Source organism: Haemaphysalis longicornis, unplaced genomic scaffold (assembly GCF_048455015.1).
Source record: "Haemaphysalis longicornis isolate Haplotype H1 unplaced genomic scaffold, Haemaphysalis longicornis Haplotype H1 scaffold_1, whole genome shotgun sequence".
Taxonomy (NCBI): Eukaryota; Metazoa; Arthropoda; class Arachnida; order Ixodida; family Ixodidae; genus Haemaphysalis; species Haemaphysalis longicornis.
This window is the reverse complement of record NW_027526203.1, coordinates 137,067,957-137,087,038: the sequence shown is the minus strand read 5'-3', so window position 1 is coordinate 137,087,038 and position 19,082 is coordinate 137,067,957. Positions and strand designations below refer to the sequence as shown.

General features: G+C 50.7%; 1 protein-coding gene across 10 annotated transcripts in view; it reads left to right on the top strand.

Annotated features, from left to right (window-relative positions):
• LOC144180721 (uncharacterized) overlaps nt 1–19,082 on the top strand; it is a 102,065-nt gene that overhangs the window by 30,101 nt on the left and 52,882 nt on the right. For all 10 annotated transcript variants that reach the window (XM_077709019.1, XM_077709017.1, XM_077709015.1 and 7 more), the window contains 6 exons: nt 2,606–2,741; nt 3,547–3,642; nt 14,339–15,012; nt 15,550–15,737; nt 16,591–16,735; nt 17,694–17,872. In XM_077709019.1, the coding sequence (XP_077565145.1) occupies nt 2,606–2,741; nt 3,547–3,642; nt 14,339–15,012; nt 15,550–15,737; nt 16,591–16,735; nt 17,694–17,872 (1,418 nt within the window). The remainder of the gene's footprint in view (nt 1–2,605; nt 2,742–3,546; nt 3,643–14,338; nt 15,013–15,549; nt 15,738–16,590; nt 16,736–17,693; nt 17,873–19,082) is intronic.

Below are 19,082 nucleotides of genomic sequence, written 5' to 3'. Positions count from 1 at the left end.
CTTCCTGAAACATTGGGCATGACTCCACAGATGGTAATGTAAGTGGCAGTGTTGATTATACCAGTCAAGGTGGCAATTTGGGCTAGTTGATGCACTTGCATCTTGGGGAACAGCATGAAACGACGGGGACACAAAGAAAGAAGTGAACAGGACAAGCACTGCCTTTATTATGTCGTTGCCTTTATTATGCCTTTATTATATCGCTGCCTTTATATTATTATTATTATTATTATTATTATTATTATTATTATTATTATTTATTATGTCATTGGCTGATGTTGGCACGTGGTGTGGGGGAGGGAGATTGTGTATGCATATGTAGTTAAACGTCCATCCATTAAAATGAGTTCATAGTCGGCACTTGTCCTGTCCACTTCTTTCTTTGTGTCCCCGTCGTTTCGCGCTGTTCCCCAAGATGCAAAATATACCAGTCAGGCAATGTTGTGTCAAACAAGTCCAATGCGCCTGACGGCTGGGTTGGGCTATGTCGCCCGACGCAGTGCCACTTGCAGTGCTCCTATGTTTACGGGTTTGTTTGTAACTTCCATCGTTTACCTTACCATACTTACCACCGTAAAAAGAATATGCACTAAATTTCGTGCACATATTGCTCGTCCTGCAGGCGTGTAGCTCCTGTTTAACCTGTGTTTCATTTTCTCAGCCTCAGCCAAATGCAACAAGCAGCCCATGATGCGTCATAACTCTAGTGCAGAAAAGTTCTCTGTTTTCCTAATTATGTTCTCACACAGTGAAGTACAAAGTGAGGTTCCTGTAGAAATTAATGATTATTGGGGTGAACTTGTGCTGCGCATTTAACTTCAAGAAAACACGAGTGGCAAAGAATCAGTCGACAAAGTTATGTGCACAGATGAGTGTTTGCGAATCAAATGCCGTGGCATTTGCCTTCCACCACGTTTATCTGTCGTGCTCTTGCTTCTAGCAAAATCGTCTTAGATCGAGAACATTTTCAAATTATCATGAACAGTCTGGGATAGTGACCGCAAAGCAACACTTTTCCCATTGAAACGAGATTTCCGGTGCAGCATACAAAGAAGGTAATGCGTGCTTCGCTTAAAAGACAAGACAAGATAGCCAGGTGTGGCCAGACACTGGTCACAAAATATTAGCAAGCAAATCAAAGGGCATGGTTTGCGGAATGAAGTCTGCGTTGAAAGTGGTATTAGTGTTATTCTAATGGGGCAATCTTTGGTATGTAACAAACTTGTACTTTGTCTTTGGGGCTGCATTAATTGCGCTGCACTCGGCGTAATAACTGGCTGTGCGAAATAATGGAAGGGTCATTGTACCAGGAATGACTGCAAAAACAAATCATTCTCGCACTGCGTCGGTACTTTGAAAGTACTTTTCTCTCATCACTAGGTGCCAACATTGTGATGGTGAGTACGTAAACGCACTGTCAGGGCAAAAATTTCGAACCACCCGTCTCCTGTGCTGTGAAGTCTGTGTAGAGGATTCTGGTTTCTAGTGCGTTCTTTGTGGTGGTGTGTACTAGGTGCAATGTCTGGTGTCTAATGTATGTCCAGGGGATTGCTACAAATAGTAGTACCGTATTTATTCGAATCTAGGCCGGCCCCGATTCTAAGCCGACCCCCGAAAGTCCGAAGGCGCGAAAAAAAAAAAAAACTTACCTCGAATGTAGGCCGAACAAAAAGGCAGGGTCAGCGTTCACAAAAAGAAAACACGTTTATTGAACATGAAGATGCGGTGCTGGAACTCAATCAGTTTCTCTTCAAAATCACCGGGCAACTTCTGGGCGATCGTTGGAGGACGCAAAATCCTCTCCCGTTGCGTCCTCCAACGACGGACATTTTTTTCATCCACGCCGAAGTCCCGCCCGGCTTGAACGTTCGGCGACAACTCCGCAGCTAAAACAACTTTTCTTTTAAAAGCGGCACTATAATGGCACCGCTTCTTTTTGCGCTATCAAAACCAAACGCCACACCGCACGCAGGCCACTGTCCCACAGAAAAGGGTCCGCACAATTTAAAATGGCGGCCTATGGCCCTTAAGTGGCTACTGGCTCGTCTAGTAATGGCTACAATACTTTCTTTTCTGGGTGGCGCTAGCTGCGCGCCACTTTACTTGGAAATTGGCGCGTATTTCAAAATCCTCGAATCTAAGCCGACCCTGGAGTTTGATATATCAGTATTTCAAAAAAACTATCGGCTTAGATTCGAATAAATACGGTATGTCTGCAACTGTGGACCACCTATGTAACTTAAAAAATCAAAGGCCCTTTGTCTAATGACAAAGATGGTTGAAATGCGAAGCTTTCTTCCCCTGCTAACCAAGTCGAATCAAAGTGCAATCTCGTGATGAGGGATTCATTTGTTTTGTTCCGAGTTTGGACTTTAATGATGGCGATGCCCAGGGCATCGCCATCATTACCTGGCCAGTGCCCTCAAATGGGTTCAAGGGCAGCCCTTGAACCCATTTGAGGGCACTGGCCAGGTATAGTGTTGGCTGTGCATTTGCGTTTGGGGTGAGGGATTTAGATTGTGGATAAATTGGCTTTGGAGCAGAGAGAGCTTGGCGTTCGGACCACCTCTTATCGTCGTCATCACCAGTGTGCGCCCCTGCCCAGGGCCCCCAGCAGTGGGGAGGCGGTCTCGGAGCAGCCAGCAGCAGCCGGCTCCCCCCCGTGCGCAGCCCTGCCCCTCATGCGTCAGAGCCCGCTGGGCAGGGAGGTGGCCCCCTCCAGCAGCAGCGTGCCCACCAGGGTGAGTGGGGGTTGCGGGACCTCGGCAGGGACCTGCCGGGCAAGTAGGCCCCAGTACCCAACACCTCTGCACAGGGAGGGCCGGAGCTGTTCGCTCGTAAAAGTTCTCCACACCCTGCGGTTTGTTTCAATGCGGCAGCCCTGAAAGGCCACCGGGGGAGCCAAGGAGGCCTGCTGCTGAGTGTGCGCGCCTGCAGAGGATTTCGCTGCACGAATCAAACACCAGAAGAGGGCCACACCGCTAGGCGACGCCGGGGCAATGCGCAGAGCCTCGGCGGTTGCTGTACCTGCCAGTGAAAAGAAAAACCCCAATTTTTGATAGGGCGTGAATAAAATCCCCATTTCCCTCGAATTTTGCCCCCAAATGATAAGAAGAAAAATGATGGGCCATTGAACCCTTTGCATAGAGCCTTGGTGGCTGTAAATCTCGCGTCATTTCACCTTGCCAAGTGGTGCACCAGGGACGAGCTCGCTCTGTGCCCCATTCAATGTTTGCGTTTTGTCAAGGGGACCTTAGAAAAGTGTTTTGTTAAAAGTTTGTGCGTTGCCCGAAATTCTGTAGCCCTTTCCTGCGCCTAGTTCAAACCTGCCCCACCTTTTGCCCTGAGGTGTCAGTGTAGCAGAAGGAAGTGGCACCACAACGATCCTTGCCCCCGCTATCTGAAGCTGCTAGTGAGGGAGAGCCATGTGAAAGCCAAATGCTTGGGAGGCCAGCCTCGATGTGCTGTATCGGCTGTGTGCTGCTTGCTCCAAGAGTGCTCGCTGCTTGCAAAGGCCCACTGACTCGTGGAAATGGGGGGGGGCAGGCGCAGGCCCCCGTGCTGCTGGCATCCAGCCCCCCGCTGTCGGAGTCTGCGCTGCCAGAGAGGACCGAGCCCTCGGGGAGCACCACCCGCCCAGAGGTAGCGTGGTGGCGCCAGTTCCTTTGCCACTTGGCACTGGGCGCAGGCCTTGTGGGTTCTGGCTTTTTGTTTCGTCGGCTTCTGAATGCACGAGGACAGGCACTGGCAGAGGTGTGCGTCTCCAGGCCAGCAAAGGCTCCTCCTGGTGTCTGGTGTGCCAAGGATCTCTCCTAGACGGGCAGCTCTATTTGGCTCGAGAAGAGGGGCCTGCGGGATTAACCTAATTGTCTCCTCGTAATTGGTTTTGACTTGGGTAAGAGCCCCCCAACTAAGGGTGCTTAAATGTGGCTGTCGAAGTAAGGGGGGTGCAAGGGACCGGGGTACTCTATCTAAAGGCCATCAACGGTTGTGTGTGTGGTAATAACACTCGCCTGCTCCAAATAATATCTTCAGGTGGCACTGTCTCACGTGCATGTGGTGCTCACTTAGTGGCCAGGCCAGTGCAGATCAGATCGCATCTAATCCGTTTACTCCGACACCAAGAGCCCCAGAACAGGCTGGACGGGCTCCACGGCCCTTGTACAGAGCAGGTGCAATGACAACATATGCTTCAACATATGCAATTCACCTACATGTAACAGATGGTGGATTAGCACTCTTGCATACGTGGTACAACATAAAATTCACTTGCGTGAAACATGGTATACAGTTAAACCTCGATATAACGAAGTCGTACTTGCGGGCGGAAATTTCGTTAAATCGAGAATTTTGTAAAATCGAGGTTTCGATTTTACAGTTCATTCAACCAGTTATTGAGGTTTCAAAGTCTTGCCCATCACCCAGAAACAACTGCTATGTAGATACCTCTTCACTTAAAGCGAAATTTGTACTAAAACTGGCCGCGAAAATTGTGTGAATTGAGAGTTTCAGCACTTCGGCTATGTAATTCGGATAGCCGACGGTAGTTCATGTGTCGTCGTAAAACCGGTGCTTTTTCCGCAACGCCTCATTAAATGTGATAGCAGACTAGGTTTCCACTTTTTATTTTTTTCATTTCAGTCGATAGTAAACGCCGCTGTTAGTCAATTGAACCCGCGTCTATGCCCCGTGAACTTCACCCCGGCGAGGTGCTGGTTCGAAGTTACGCATCTTTTCGTCTGTTCAGTGGTAGGCTTAGGCGCGGCCTTGAGGGGTGCGGCGGGCCAACAGCGGAAGGCTGCTATGAAACTTTCTAAAGACCTTTTTCATGTACAAAAACTCTGCAGTATGGGCGCGGGATGCAACCACGACACTCGAGATTGCCATGATTTTGAGTCGAGCAGAGTACATGCGGACGGACTGTGTGTAGCAGCGCTTACGTGCTCCCGCTAAAGCGGAAACTGAAAGCTTACATTAGGTATCTTCCGGCAAAATTCGATTAAGCAATTACTTTTATGCCCGCTGAGCCCTAAAGAAACCGATTTCTCCACACCGCAGCTGTCTAATAAACACAGGTGAAACAAAGATGACCACGTTCAAAGAGAGCAATTTATTGCCACCTGCACTTGATGTTTAAGCCGTAGTGAAGAAGTCCGTAAGCAGTGCTTAGCGTTTCTTGACCTCGTATGCTGACAGCGCTAACAAGGCTTGCTCTTATACATCCGCGTGCGCCTGCGTGCCTCCGCAGAACGTCGAAGACATCCATAACTTCGGTGGCCGTCGGTCTACCGTCGGTTTCACCGACACTTCCTCAGGCTCTTGTTCAGAACACTTTTCTTTTCCTTGGAGTGCTCACGGTGCTTACAAGACTCACCTAATGATGCACGAACAAAATATTAATGTGGTTATCAGCGAGCACAACCTAGAGCAGCAGCACCGTGAGGAAGGACGCGTAGAAAAAAAGCTTTAAGTAGGCTTTGGCAGCCTAAGCATAGAGGGCGCTGGCGTAGGCAACGACGGAGACGTCAAAATGGTGGCCGCACTATTCGACCGTCTATGACCACTAGCGGTTTGAGCAGCTTCTTTCATCGCTTTGAATTGTCAACCACAGATTTCACCGCTTTTCTTTCATTTTTGCTGTTTAAGAGTTAATGCGAGCACTGAATGTTTTCAATGTAGGCTCTGAGAGGCAAAATAAAACGTGCTTCGACCGAAATTTCGTTCTTCCTTTCTTGCCGCGACTTCGTTAAATCGGAAGCGCCACACGAAATTACTTCGTAAGATCGAGATAATAATACATGCATTTAGCAAAATTTTGATAGAAAACTTGAAAAAATTCGTTATATCGTGAATTTCGTTAAATCGAGGTTCGTTATATCGAGGTTCAACTGTATTAGCAGTCTTGTATACATGGCACATCATTTGAACGAAATGGCAGTTGACGGTGCAGTGTGTGTTCACTGTAATTTGTTCATTCTTGGGTGCTTCCCAGCGGTCAAATAGGCAGATGTTGCATGGGTAGATCTTTAGCACAAGTTTGTAAGTGTTGCATAGTACATTGTAATTTCTGTTTGCATTGGTTTCGTAGTGTTTGAGCAGCAAGGTTTTATAAAAATGGGTCATTGGTAATAATTTCATATCTTCAAAAGAAAAAAGGGGGCTGTGGCTGTCATATCCTGCGTTCATAATGATGCGAACTGCTTCTTATTGGGGTCCGCAAAGTTTTGTGATACTTGCGTCTGTTGCGTGTGATATTTGCGTGTGTTTACAGTATTGTCACATACCAAGTGACAATACTGTAAATGGGATAAAAACGTGGTCTGATATATTACTGCAAGCTTCACACTTTTTGGTAGACAAAACTGCATTTAGAGGGAACACCAGTAAAGCGACAAATTTTTGATAAGACTAGGCCAACATGAGCATTCCACGACACGTGTTCCTCAAACACTACTCCAAGATGTTCATCGTAGGTACTATTTCAATGTTGGAATTATGTAGTTGTAGTGGGTGCTGGCAGTCAATTGTACGGTTTCTTGCTCTAAACAGGACTGCTTTAGTTTTACTAGCATTAATTTTAGGCAAATTTGCTTTGCTCTAGCGGGACAGCATTAAGAAATTCGTTGGCCATACAAAACACATCAGTTTGGTTTTTCGTGCTACTATGCATGGTTGTGTCATCAGCATATATTATAATATTTGTAGTGCTATCAATATTGAACAAATCATTAACATATAGTATTGCAAAATAATAAGGGTCCTAAGATGCATCCCTGTGGTACTCCTGTGGAAACGGGCTTGAAATAGGCAGTATGATTATTGATTGGTCAGGGGTGCAACAGCTTGGCCAGTTGCGCCGTTTTGATACAATTTCATATTTTTGAGCCAAGCTGTACTAAAGCCATTAAATTCATTTAAATTGCACCACGTTGCACCAAAATGCCCGTCTATGTGCAAAATTTCTTAGTTTCGCTAACTCTAGGGAATAATAAAGAACGTGTTGGCAACCTGAGGTTTGTACATTGTGGCGTGGGTCTAACTTGGACGATCCTCCGCACGCGGCTGCCGTGTGGACAGCGCCGGCGTGGGAAGGCAGGCAAGAGGCAAGGACAACAGGCGGCAATCCTCTGGGGTGGTTTATTCTCCAAACCACCCTCGCGCTCCCGTCTTCGGCGTCGTCGACGGGTCCAGCGTTGCTTGAGCGGCCGAGTCGGTTGACTCAGGCGCTACCGGTGATAAAGCCACCTTACCGGTGACGATGTTCGTCGATGCTCGCTGAGATGAGCCGGTTTCGCCCTGCTCCTGTTCCGGTGGTCGTCGCCTCCCGAGTCGCGCGCGCTCTCCCTGCGCCTCTCTTCTCACCTCCCGAATGACGTCATGTTCACCGCCCTGCCGCCCCATTGGACGGCCGGGTTTCCGCGTGACCCATGACGTGCCCTGGCTGCGGAGCGAGGGGAACGGCGCCTCCTCTCCGGCCCTCGCGGGCTTCCGCGATTGCCCCCCTCTCCACAACATCATCCAATCCAATCCAGTTGCACAGACCGCCTTCATACACAGTGCCGGCTATTTTAGTTCACTGTACCTATGCCAGAACTAAGGTAAGACTGCTCTAAAGAGTGGGGGGACTTTAGTTTTGGCATGATACCCCTGTACTATTAAGGGGAAAGGGAAGTGGCGTGATAGCGGGCACCAACGAGAGCACTAATGCTCCTCATCACCGACAACCCAGCTTTGATAAAGGTCCTTTTACACTGGCAACTGGAGCTACCAAAAGCGACGCGATTTCTGTCGCTCTAGCCACCGGGCATTGCTTTCATTGCTCGAGAAGAGGGGTTGGTTTTGACCAATTTTTGTCGCCACTGCTGCTCTTCATGTGGAAGGAGGAGGCGAGATTTCCTGTTGTCATATCATGCCAAAGCACGAACACACAAATCGGCATTGTAGATGGCTACAGCGCGTTCTCTGAAAGTGACTGCCGAGATGTTCTTGCTAAAAATGCTGATCGACATAATGAGAGACCGCTGTCCTCTACGACAAGGGTCGCATAAATAACAAAAATATGAACAACTTCCACAATGCCGAATCTGAAACTCCCGTGAAGTCTCGTTCTACCGTATTTACTCGCGTAATCCTCGCACTCGCGTAATCCTCGCACCCCTAATGTGAGCCACCAAAACTTGAATTTTTTGGTTCCTCGCATAATCCTCGCACCCCCAACTTTGCAGCGGCGAAAGTTGCCTGCTCGCGAAACCCACATGGTGCACGCGCTCTCCAACGCGCGCCCTCCCCCGCCGCCTCTCCGTTCGGCGGAGAGCGCTGTGTATCCAAGGCCATCCAGGCGCCCTAACAACCTGCATGGCTACTCCTTAACAGGCGCCCTAACACGTTACTATAGTGTACTAGAGTACACTATAACGCTACTCACACTGTCCTTGAGCCGGTTTCGCGCATGTTTCGCGTGCGCGCAACTAGACGGTGTTCGCGCAGCCCGCTGTCGTGTCGTGGTGTCGTCGTGTCACCGTCGTGGTCCTGCCGTTGAGCGGCAGCAGTCAGTGAGTCACTCGCGTCAGTGGTGGATAGCTCGCTGCCGTTTTGAGAACTTTTTGATCTAATTGTTTTGTGCTTGGTGCCGCTTCGCCATGGGGAGGAACGCCAGCTACACTGCCGCTTTCAAATCGAAAGCGAAAGAGTACGCGATCGAACACGGCAACCGTGCCGCAGGCAGGCGCTTCGGCGTCACCGACTTCAACGTGCGTTACTGGAGTAGGGCACGCACATACGACGACGAGATAAGGCGCGCGCCAGAAAGCAAAGGCGGCAATTTCATGATTGCTGATTGACGGGAGACTGTTTACGTTGTAAATAATAAAACAAAAAGAAATAGCTGCTGTTGGCAACACTGAGATTACCTATACAAAAAACAACCGCTACATTTAGCGGGATTGGCATAAGGCAAATTGGCAACACTGTGCACCGGATTTTTTTTTTTTTCCCCGCATAATTCTTGCACCCCTAACTTTGCATTGACTTTTCCGAAAAAAAAAGTGCGAGGATTATGCGAGTAAATACGGTAAGTGAGAGACGATAACAAGAAAAGCAAAAATACATCGCCTCCGTCACATGTGTCATGAGCAAGTGTAAACACCGAGCGTGGCTGTCGCGCCAGTCGCAAGTTTGAACGGGTCTTATGCACCTCCAGCTATCTGCTAGGAAGCATGTGAAGCATAGCACTGTTGGTGCTGCTGTAGGGCTCGGAGATGATACTCGAAAACACTTTTTCTTTATTTTTCAAATTAGAGAGATCTTTCCTTGTAGATTTCAAAACTGCAATTAAATTTTATGTAGCCTCCTTAGTTCTTTATTATATATGCAATACAGTAAAGCCCGCTTATATCGAACAACGCGAAGATTGTAAAATAGTTCGAAATAGCAAAAATTCTATGTAGAAAGTGAAGCAAAAAAAAATCTTTATGAGAGCAATCTTGCCGACGGAGTCACGAGCTAACGCTGAGCTCTTGCCACCCTGCAGTTCACTATTGATACAACAACACTTTCTCGGAAAGAAAACAAGAATTTATTTGGCCGGAAGAACTGCGTGAGTGTAGTCTGCTTCTTGGAGCGCAACGCGTTGCTGGTGACTGCTTGCTCTACGGTATCTAAACAGTCGACAAGCACAAGACCGCTGCCCTCAATGGCACTGCAGTATCGCCGTAGCAGGGCCACGGCAGCGATGGCTTCGCTCGTGCTCGGAAGCGGTACGGAGTCCTCGGCATCTTCGGCAGAGCGGAGACAAGCATGGCTACAAGCGAATAACGGCGAACCCAGCGAACCGAGCAAGTGCGCGCAGCGAGTGGCGCGGACATGAAGATCAATGACACTGCAGCCCGCAGTGCCCAATGTGGCGCTTTCAGCTCCAACGGCATGCATGTGTGGACCTGGTCCATGTTGAGGAACTGGGCCCCAGGCCATGGCACCGCTCAGAACGCTTTATTCCCACTTCTTCCTCTCTAACCGATGATGGTGATAATGTCCTATACAAGCTCGTCTTCGTCTTTCCTCAACATCCTCCCGCCCGCGACAATGACTCATACTCACACACACACACATGCACGGAACACGCGCAGGAAATAGCACAAAAATAAATAACAGCCAGTTCAGCCTCATCGTTGTGATTCGTTGAGCCATCGGTCTCCGGTTGTGAGTTGCTTCCTTTTCCACCGGTGCTTTGAGGAGTGATGTAGCTTCCTTGTACCGGTTTTGTTCCGCCCTGGCAAGGAAAGTCCAACAACCCTCGGTTCCGGGGTAGGAGCTAGATAGCGGGCGATCTTGGGTCAAGGTTCTTTGCAATGCCGGATTGATTGGGATCCCTCGTGGTTCAGACGCCCTTTTTGTCGGTAAGGGTGCATAGTAGTTTTGAACACTTGGTCTAGCTTGCCCCTGCAAGCTTCCTTTACGGCGGCAAGCTCCTCTTCGCCATACTCATTGAACATTGTGGCGTGGCTGATGGTGAGGAAGAGTTGGTGAGCAAGCAGGTCATTGCTGACCCCGGTGCGTTAGTAACCGTCCTGTTCTCCCGGTTCGCCGTAGCCGCCAGGATCGTAGGGGAACTCACCCTGCTCGGGCTGTAGCCTCAGACTGACGAACCCAGTCCTGTGCCCGTGGCAGGCACGCACGTAGCCAGTGCCGGGCGGCAGGGATGGTAGCTGCTCACACGTGACCGCTCGTCGTGTGCACACATCGCGATCGCGAACTGCAACCCCATGCCTCAGGAGCGATGATCGTGGCAGCGGATGATGTGGCTTCCTGGAGCTTCCTAGGGGGCCGCCAAGCGTGGCAGTTGAAGCTCCCCGGTTGCCGTTCACGATCTCGCCGCAACCAGGGTCACCTGACAGTTCGTGCGATCCAACTCGGAAGGCCGGTGCGCCGATCAGAGTCGGGGATACCAGGAAGCGCTGACTCCAGCGGAGATGCCACCGAAGAAGCCAGCGCCGGGAGCAACACGGCCATCGTCGTACAAGTGGGAACGGGGCGCACTTGTGACACTTAACAACCACGTGCTCTCTCAGCAAGGAACCCCGACGAGCGGCAGCGATGTCTGAAGCGTCGAGGAGCATCACGCTGGACGGGTCGGCATCACCGTACATCGTGGTCGTGGGGTCCTTGGAGAGGTCGGTTCCGTGGCCGTCCTGGACGACGACGCAGTCACCGTTGGTCGGGCCGCTGGGTGCACCCAGTTGTGCCTCAATAGAATCGGTCGTGCTCTCCGCTGGTTTCTCTGGAGGATCAGACTCGTCGGCAGCTGTGAGGACGTTCCGACGGTCAGAAACTCACGGCTCACACGCCGCGGGAACGTTCGCCACCTTGTCAGCCTGCGCGGTCATCCCGCTGTCACCGGAGGGCACCGCGGTCTTGCAGTGCCTGATGACGGCGGAGCAATCGCTGGGCGCTCCGGTGCTCCGAGCAGCAATTGGCGGAGGAACAGCGGAGGGTCTGGCGAAGCACACCAGTGTACAGATCGTGACGACCTTTTCATCGTACTCGTAGCTATCGAATAAATCGGCCTCAAGGTCGTCCAAATCAATGGTCTCCTCATATATGCGCTTATCGAGGGACTTCAACTCCTCGTACCTGCTGTCGACGGTGTGCAGGTGCGAGCGGATCTGGCAGGTCGATGAGAGGGGATCCTGAAGTAGCAATTGAATGGCAGCTACGCCCCTTGTGGCGGCTTCCCTCACAGTGTCACGGTGGCGGCGAAGCTCCTCTATGGCAGACGGCGCGAACGCAGGCAACGGGGTGTCCTAGACACGAGCCCGAGCGGCAGACAGCGTTCGATGACGATGCTCGCAGAATTGGGTAGCTTCCAGGGGACCCCAGGCCTAGCGTCCTCGAAGACTGCGCCACATCAGGTCAGGTCTGCTCGTGGGTTGTCTCCGGGTTCAGTGTGGGTGGAGTGGAGCGTCGAGCAGCCGGCCATGGTGGGCGCCGCCCAAGGGCAAGGCCTCCAAGATGTCGGAATCACGAAGTATCCCACTGAGGAGTTTCCCAGGCCTCGCTAGCCTCGGAGAGGCGCTGCGCCGTCATGCAGTCAACTGGGCCGTTCCTCCCGGGTTTCACGGCACCAAATGTTGAGGAACTGGGCCCCAGGCCATGGCACCGCTCAGAATGCTTTATTCCCACTTCTTCCTCTCTAACCGATGATGGTGATAATGTCCTATACAAGCTCGTCTTCGTCTTTCCTCAACAGTCCACTCTGCCACGGCCGGTTTGGAGACGCGCCACCGCTGTGCGCCGATGTATTGCGGGAAAGCCTGCCGCATGCCAAAGGAGAGCGAAAAATCCTGTGCGGGAGAATTCGATATACTCGTTATGAGCAAAATCGCGTTCGATATAAAAAGTTTTAAATGCATGTAATTTTTACCAGAATTATACAAGGGTTCGATATAGGCAATAATTCGATATATCCGTGTTCGATATAAGCGGGCTTTACTGTAGCAAAACAAAGGGTTTTTTACTCGCACTTTTTCAACATTAAAATTTTTATGTACAGCATTGTGCAGTAGCTCATTGTACTAGTTATGAACCACATTGTGCACTTAAGAGCCTAAAGTTACAAGAAAAACGTTTTCATAATAAAAAATGAGTAGAAGTGCCAGGCAGCTGTATGTAAGTGGCTCTTGAAAAATTATTTCATATTTTTTACCCTGGTAATAAATATATATCATAAATTCCGATAGATAATTGCACTCTGCATACATTGAAGAGTGTGTGTGCCAAGTTTCATAGCAATATGGCAATTTTAAGTGCACGAAACTATGGGCCTCCTCGATTATCAGTCCCGGATCGTCCGCGGACTGCCTGAGGCGCGATCCGACGCTCGATTTTCCTATGCGTTCCTGTGGGTCTTCCGGCCCGAGCGCAGTTTGGACTGCCTGCGGACGCCCAGGACTGGTAAATCGTGGAGGCCCTATGTGAGTAAAATGCGACAACCTCCAAAATTGCCAAAATGAGAAAAATGCTTGCGAAAGTTTGGTACCTGTTCTTTGGATTAATGTTCTTGAATACGCTTCAGATTGTGTTCACTGCAAAGAGCAAATGTCCAGAAATCATGATGCACGGGCCTAGAACTCTTTTTCTATTGTGAATAATTTCTTTCGGAGCTCGAGAAAGACGAGTCCCTTGAGCAGTTCGGCCAGCTCCTGAAAGTTGCTGTTTTGGTTGCATCAGCCACAAGTGCCGTCAACGCGTCGGTGTCCCATAGCACTGCACAGAAATTGCGATCACTGACTTGCCTTTCATTGTTTTTCAATAACTCTATTCATCTTTTTAACCTTTCGCTGTCACTGACATACCGGTACGTTTTCGCATTTCCCCTCTGCAGTGTCACTGACGTACCGGTACATTCTCCATTGTGTGTTCAAAAATTCGCGCCAAAGCGTAAAGCGGGTGCACCTGGACTGTTCGCGCCATCTGTTGAATATTTCTAGTAGCTCGTATTTTCACTCGATACTCTCTACGACGGTATATTGAAGAGTACAGAGCAACGGCGCCCACCCTTCATTGCTGGGGGGCTTGGTCGCTCCGCGCGCTGTACTCGGTCGGTATGAGTGACCATGCGGCACGCATTAAATTATGCCTGGACTGTTTGCGCCACCTGTCGAATCTTTCTAGTAGCTCGTATTTTCACTTGCTCTCTCACAGTATATTGAAGGATATGGAGCAACCGCGCCCACCTGTCGTCGGTGGGGGGCTGGTCATTTATAAGGGTTTTGAGTACAAATAAAAGTATCGGTGACACTTTTTATTTCATTCTCTCTTTTTTGTTTGTTGCTTGATCTGGTAAATTCTTTAAGCATTTAGATGAACATGATTGGCAGATTGGCACAAATACACTACGCCTTGTAGCTTTCTGCAGAATTCGTTGTTCAGGTTTGCAGGACCTTGTCCACTGCAGCTAAAGGATGTCTGAACCCATTTTAAATTGTTTGCACAACTTTTGCATTAAACTGCTCTTGAGATTTTGCATTACAAAATGAATGTATCTTTATACCGTAGCCCGCTCCAAATTTGGATTTTCCAGCGCCAAAACCAAAATTTGCTTGTTCCAAAAATTGCTCTAAATCTAATTTGGGCTGTCGCACCCCTGATTGGTAGTTAGTAGCCAGTATTTTCAACTAGTGAAGACCTTTGCCTTTTATTACAATAGAGTTTGCCTGACATTACAGCAGTGTGTGCAAATCCTGTGATGCTGCTAGTGACAAGCCACACAAGGCGAGGCAGGATTTGCCACTGTCGCCTTTTTCTTGGCTGCTGCTGATCGAGGCACTCCTTTCGGTTCCAGCCCGCCATGATGGCCACCCGCGCGGCTGCTGAAGACCTGGAGAGCTTGCCAGCGGTGCGGCCCAGTGCCCCAGCCGTGTCCCGCCCTTCGCCCCACTATGAGGCCACCAGCGGCGCTCCGGCACACGGCAAGCAGCATGAAGGGGGACCAAACGACAGGGGCGAGCCACGTGCACGGCACGAAGAACCCCGACGAGGGAAGCCGGACGCCAGGGACGACAGCAGGGAGCAGCCAAAGGCGTCCAGGTCGGCCAGGGCGCGGCACAGCGGCGATGACGAGGACTGGACGGGCGGCAGGGACGGCTTTGACCAGGACGGCAGGCGGGTAGCGAAGGGCCGGGAGGACCCAGAACGCCGGAGGGACCCGGAACGCCGGAGGGACCGCTACTACGACCGCCCGGCCGGCAAGGGAGGGGACCCCGAGGAGTACAGGAAAGGGAGGAGTGGCGCCCCTGAGGACCGGAAGCGGCGGGACTACGACCACGACAGCAGAGACGACTACTACGAGGACCGCAGAGGGGACCGGCGGGAGGAGTTCCGGGACGACTACCGCAAGGGCGAGCGGAGGAGTGAACGCCATTCTGGCCGCTGGGATTCGCTGAGGGGCCATGAGAGTGACGACGAGTGGAGGGAGCGCCGTTCAGACCGTAGGGGAGACCGGTACGCGGGTGGCAGGTGAGAGTAACCACCTGGGTGTGTACCGCTCTTTGCGTCAAGTTAGAAAACGTGCTTGTTACCTGAATAAACATGACATAATTGCACGCTTTTTCTATCTTTTTTTTTTTAATGAAGATTGAGTATTATGCGGTCAATGGTGTGGGTATGGTGTGTCTGTCTTGGGAAGCAACATGGGGTGCATGTTATGTGTCGAGGTAAGTTTGTAGGTAATGTCCCGGGATATTTTTTTGTGTCTGTGTCTTTCTCGGGATGTAATGTAGGGTGCGGGTTGTATGTCGAGGCGAGTTATGCACGCAAAAATAGGGTAATTGGCTTTGTCGAGCCAGTTTGACACTGTTGGGCCTGTGGGCCTGGTCCTTCAATAGGGGGGGCATGACAGTGAGCAGAGGAAGCAACGCACAAGCACACTGTGCCAACGTACGGACCTTTGTTGTGTGCATTTTGTTGGCTCTGCGCAGACTGCATTCTTGATGCGGTCAAACAACCCAACATTTTTGGTACTGTTTTGGACACAAACAGAACATTGCCACGCAGGCACGACTACCGGTACGACGACCGCCACAGCGACCGTTACAGTGACCGAGTGCGACCGTCCAGCCGCGTGTCTCAGGATGGGCGGGGGGACCAGAGACGGCCAGCATCCCGGCACAGTGAGTCGGACAGCTCCTCTCCGGACTCCCGCAAGGGCTACACACATCGGCAGAAGCGGCCCGGGTCGGCAGGTGAGCCGTCTTCGTGGCCGGCTTGTCTCGTCTTGGGAGCATTGTGGGGGGGAAAGGAGGAGCGAGACGCTCCACAAGGGCTCTGTTGCGGGGAAAGTTGCTCTTGGTGGGGATGTTAAAGAAGGAATATGACCAGAATGTCAGCTGGTAATGCAAAAATACTGCGGGGAGGATGCCATGGCATCTAGGAAAAGAATTGAGGCTACAAGGATTGGCTCCTTGGGTGTGTGGTAATACAGTCGAGTCCACTTATAATGACACCGCGTATAACAATATATCGGATATAACAATAAACAACTAAGGCACCGTCCACTTTGGTGGGCGGTGCCTTACTAGAATTTCTAGAAATACGCTTTTTAATGCACTACAGCATCAAAGCGGGCGATTTCTAGCCCAGGCACTGCTGCCCCTCACAAGCGGAGTGTAGCAGACGACGGCGGTGCGAGTCCCTAAGCTGACGTCAGAGCCAGGGGGCACCACTCAAACATCTCACAGCAGCAGCTGCAGTGGCTGCTGCTGTGAGGGCTATAGTAATTTGTGTTCATGACACATTAACCTACTGCCATAAGCCAACTTGCTTTTACACTTTAGTGAGCTTTTGGGATGCATTCTGCGCTCCGCAGTGGCTGTTCAAGAATTGTGCTGCGATGCTTGAGGCCTTTACTTGGTCATGACAGCTGCATTTGTGACGATTCACAAGAGCGCTGCTAGTACCTGATTTCGACACGAGTCAGGTGTAGACTAATTTTTCGGTCCAAATCTGGCTCTGCGATTGCTGTGCACCTCACCAGCTTCCCGCTTGGCTGTCTTGGTCGCACAGAGTGACGGGCACTCTTGTTCTTGTCTCGCACAGGCGGCCACAGTTACAGTGCTTACCAGAGGGACTACTACAACTACTACCATCGCTACGGCATTGCTCCGGGCACAGTGTATGGCATGGCTCCTGGCTCGGGCTTTGGCTACGGCTACCACGACGAGCTGTACCGCACCAATCCTGCGTGAGTGGCCAGGGTTTCCTTAGGCATGCCAGAGTGCTCTCGCGTGTTTTTGTGTGCGTTTTATGACAGGTGGCCACTCTTGGCTAGTCTCTGTGAGGCAAGCACCACTGGCGGCAGAGATTTTTGAATAGATTTAAACTACAATATACAGTTGAGTGAGAGCTGCAGTCCCTCACGGAGCGAACAGAAAGAGGCTGTCTTGTTACGCAGCAGCAGCGGTGTAGCCCTCTCCCTCTTCAACTTTCAGAGCAGGGCTTGTTGTTATCCTGATTGGTGCAGGCAGGAGTTGGAGAGGGCAGTGACTGCTTGCTTGTTGTGTGTGTGTGTGTGCGAGGGGACTCAGTGTTATATAATGTGTCAACTTTTTTTTTATGTTTGATTAGGCTTGCATTTACCGTAACCTTCTAAAGTTGAGAAATTCTACGTGCAGTGGAGCCCCTTTATGCACTGCACTGAAGTGGCCGCAAAAAGATGCACCCAAGTGTGAACGAAGCGAGTGCGTGGCAGCGCAAGTGCAGGGTCAAAAAAATGATGGAAATGTCAAGTTTATTAGAAACAGGACATCCTTACCATAGTGGGTAACAGGGAAGAAGAGAGGAAGCGTGCAAAGCCTTGACAGCCCCTTTCAATCACTTTGGGCCATAAACAACTTTTTCAGTAGAACATATGTATTGTCATTCTCATCTTGTTCGATACTTTTTATCCTATACCTCTGCAGCATTTGTTTATGTAGCAGGAGTTTGTGAAAAGACAAGCCTGTGAAAAGGACCATCTTCCATAATAGCTTGTTTACCGAAAAAAAATATTGAATTGTGATAGTAGCTGCTGCATTAAAGGGAAAATATTTACATCACACCCGTGCTCCCGATTGCTCGAGGTGGTGTTGCCTATCATTCCGGGGAACTGCCGAGGAACTGCCGTAGTGCAGAGACCCCTTCCTCCCCTGTTTCTGCCGCAGCTACAAGCAGCAGGTGGACGCGTACTACAGCCGGCTGGGTGGCCACCCAGCGCACCTCGCGGAGCGGCACAGCGTGCACTCCGGCCGCTCGTCGGCCCGAGACGAGAGCTTTGCTAGCAACACGGAGGATGACTGCGACCCCAGCATCCTGGACACCGAGTCCACCCGCCTGGACCATAGTGGGTGGCTTCTCTTGATCGCGGTTAACCCAGTAAAACGGTCCTGATAAGCACCACCTTTTTTTTCCCAGATAATGCGTCCCAAAGTCGCATGGGCGATTTAATCGAGTACTGGCCGAAAGGACGCTAGTGATTGCTCATCGTTATCGGCACATATGCGCTTGAAGCACAGCTTCAAAGATGGTGCAACTTCAAAAGAAAAAGAAAAACTAGGTTTATTTTCTCACCTAGAAAGGAGGTGCCTACTGCATGCAAAGTATTACACTCTACAGCAATGCGGCGCGCAGGAAAGATAAGATGCCCTTGGGGCGGCAGTAACATCCTTTGGCTGATTGGAGGGTGCAGGCGTGTTATCTGCGGTGCGCAAAGGTTGCACGCAGCTGGTGTGAGGGGCTCGAGTGCTTCCTGTGCCAATGAAAATCAAAAACAAGCTCTGGCAGATAGCAGTGCCCCTTTTTAGATGGCGAGTAAATGTTACTTTCTGCCCCACAGAGGACTAATAGCCGGCTAACATTTACGTAACAGTGAAACCACGATAATACGGCTTCCAAGGGACTGGGTAAAAGCGTTGTATGGCCGGGGTGTCGTATGGTTGGGGTACTTGTAAATGACACCCTATTAGACAGTCTCACACGACAGGTGGGCAAAGAACTTATTTAAATGACTACATTTAGCATGTTCTCGCTTAATTTGCGAACTCCTAACTTCCCCCCCCCCAAAAAAAAGCTATTGTGTGCCCCCCCCCCCCCCCCCCCCCCCCGCCTTTCTGCGGCACCTGTGCTAGCCCGCAGCCACTTGCCACACAACCCCCATGCCATTCGGCGCTAGCCCACCAGCCCTGTGCCTCGTGCACACGAGATAAGATGGGAAGGAGGCCAGTGCGGCCGAGCAAATTGAGAGGGGAAAAGGCAAAAACTGCCAAGACCGCAACAAATCTGGACGTGGAAATACAGTAGCCGCAGGCTAACGTCATCAGAGGAAATGTTCCCATATCCAACGTAGTGGGCACATGGCCCTGCTTCAAGTTCAAATCATGCATCGAGTTAGCAGGCGTGGCATAGCTGCTCCTTTCAGATGGTACAGAACAAAGGCGAAGCTGGCGCGGGTCGGGTGATAATTGCCTCTGTTTGCGGGCAGCGACGGCTGGCCAGAGCACGTTACGACAAAAAACGTTGTGCTCAAAAGCCAAACAGCTCGCCTCGTGGGAAAT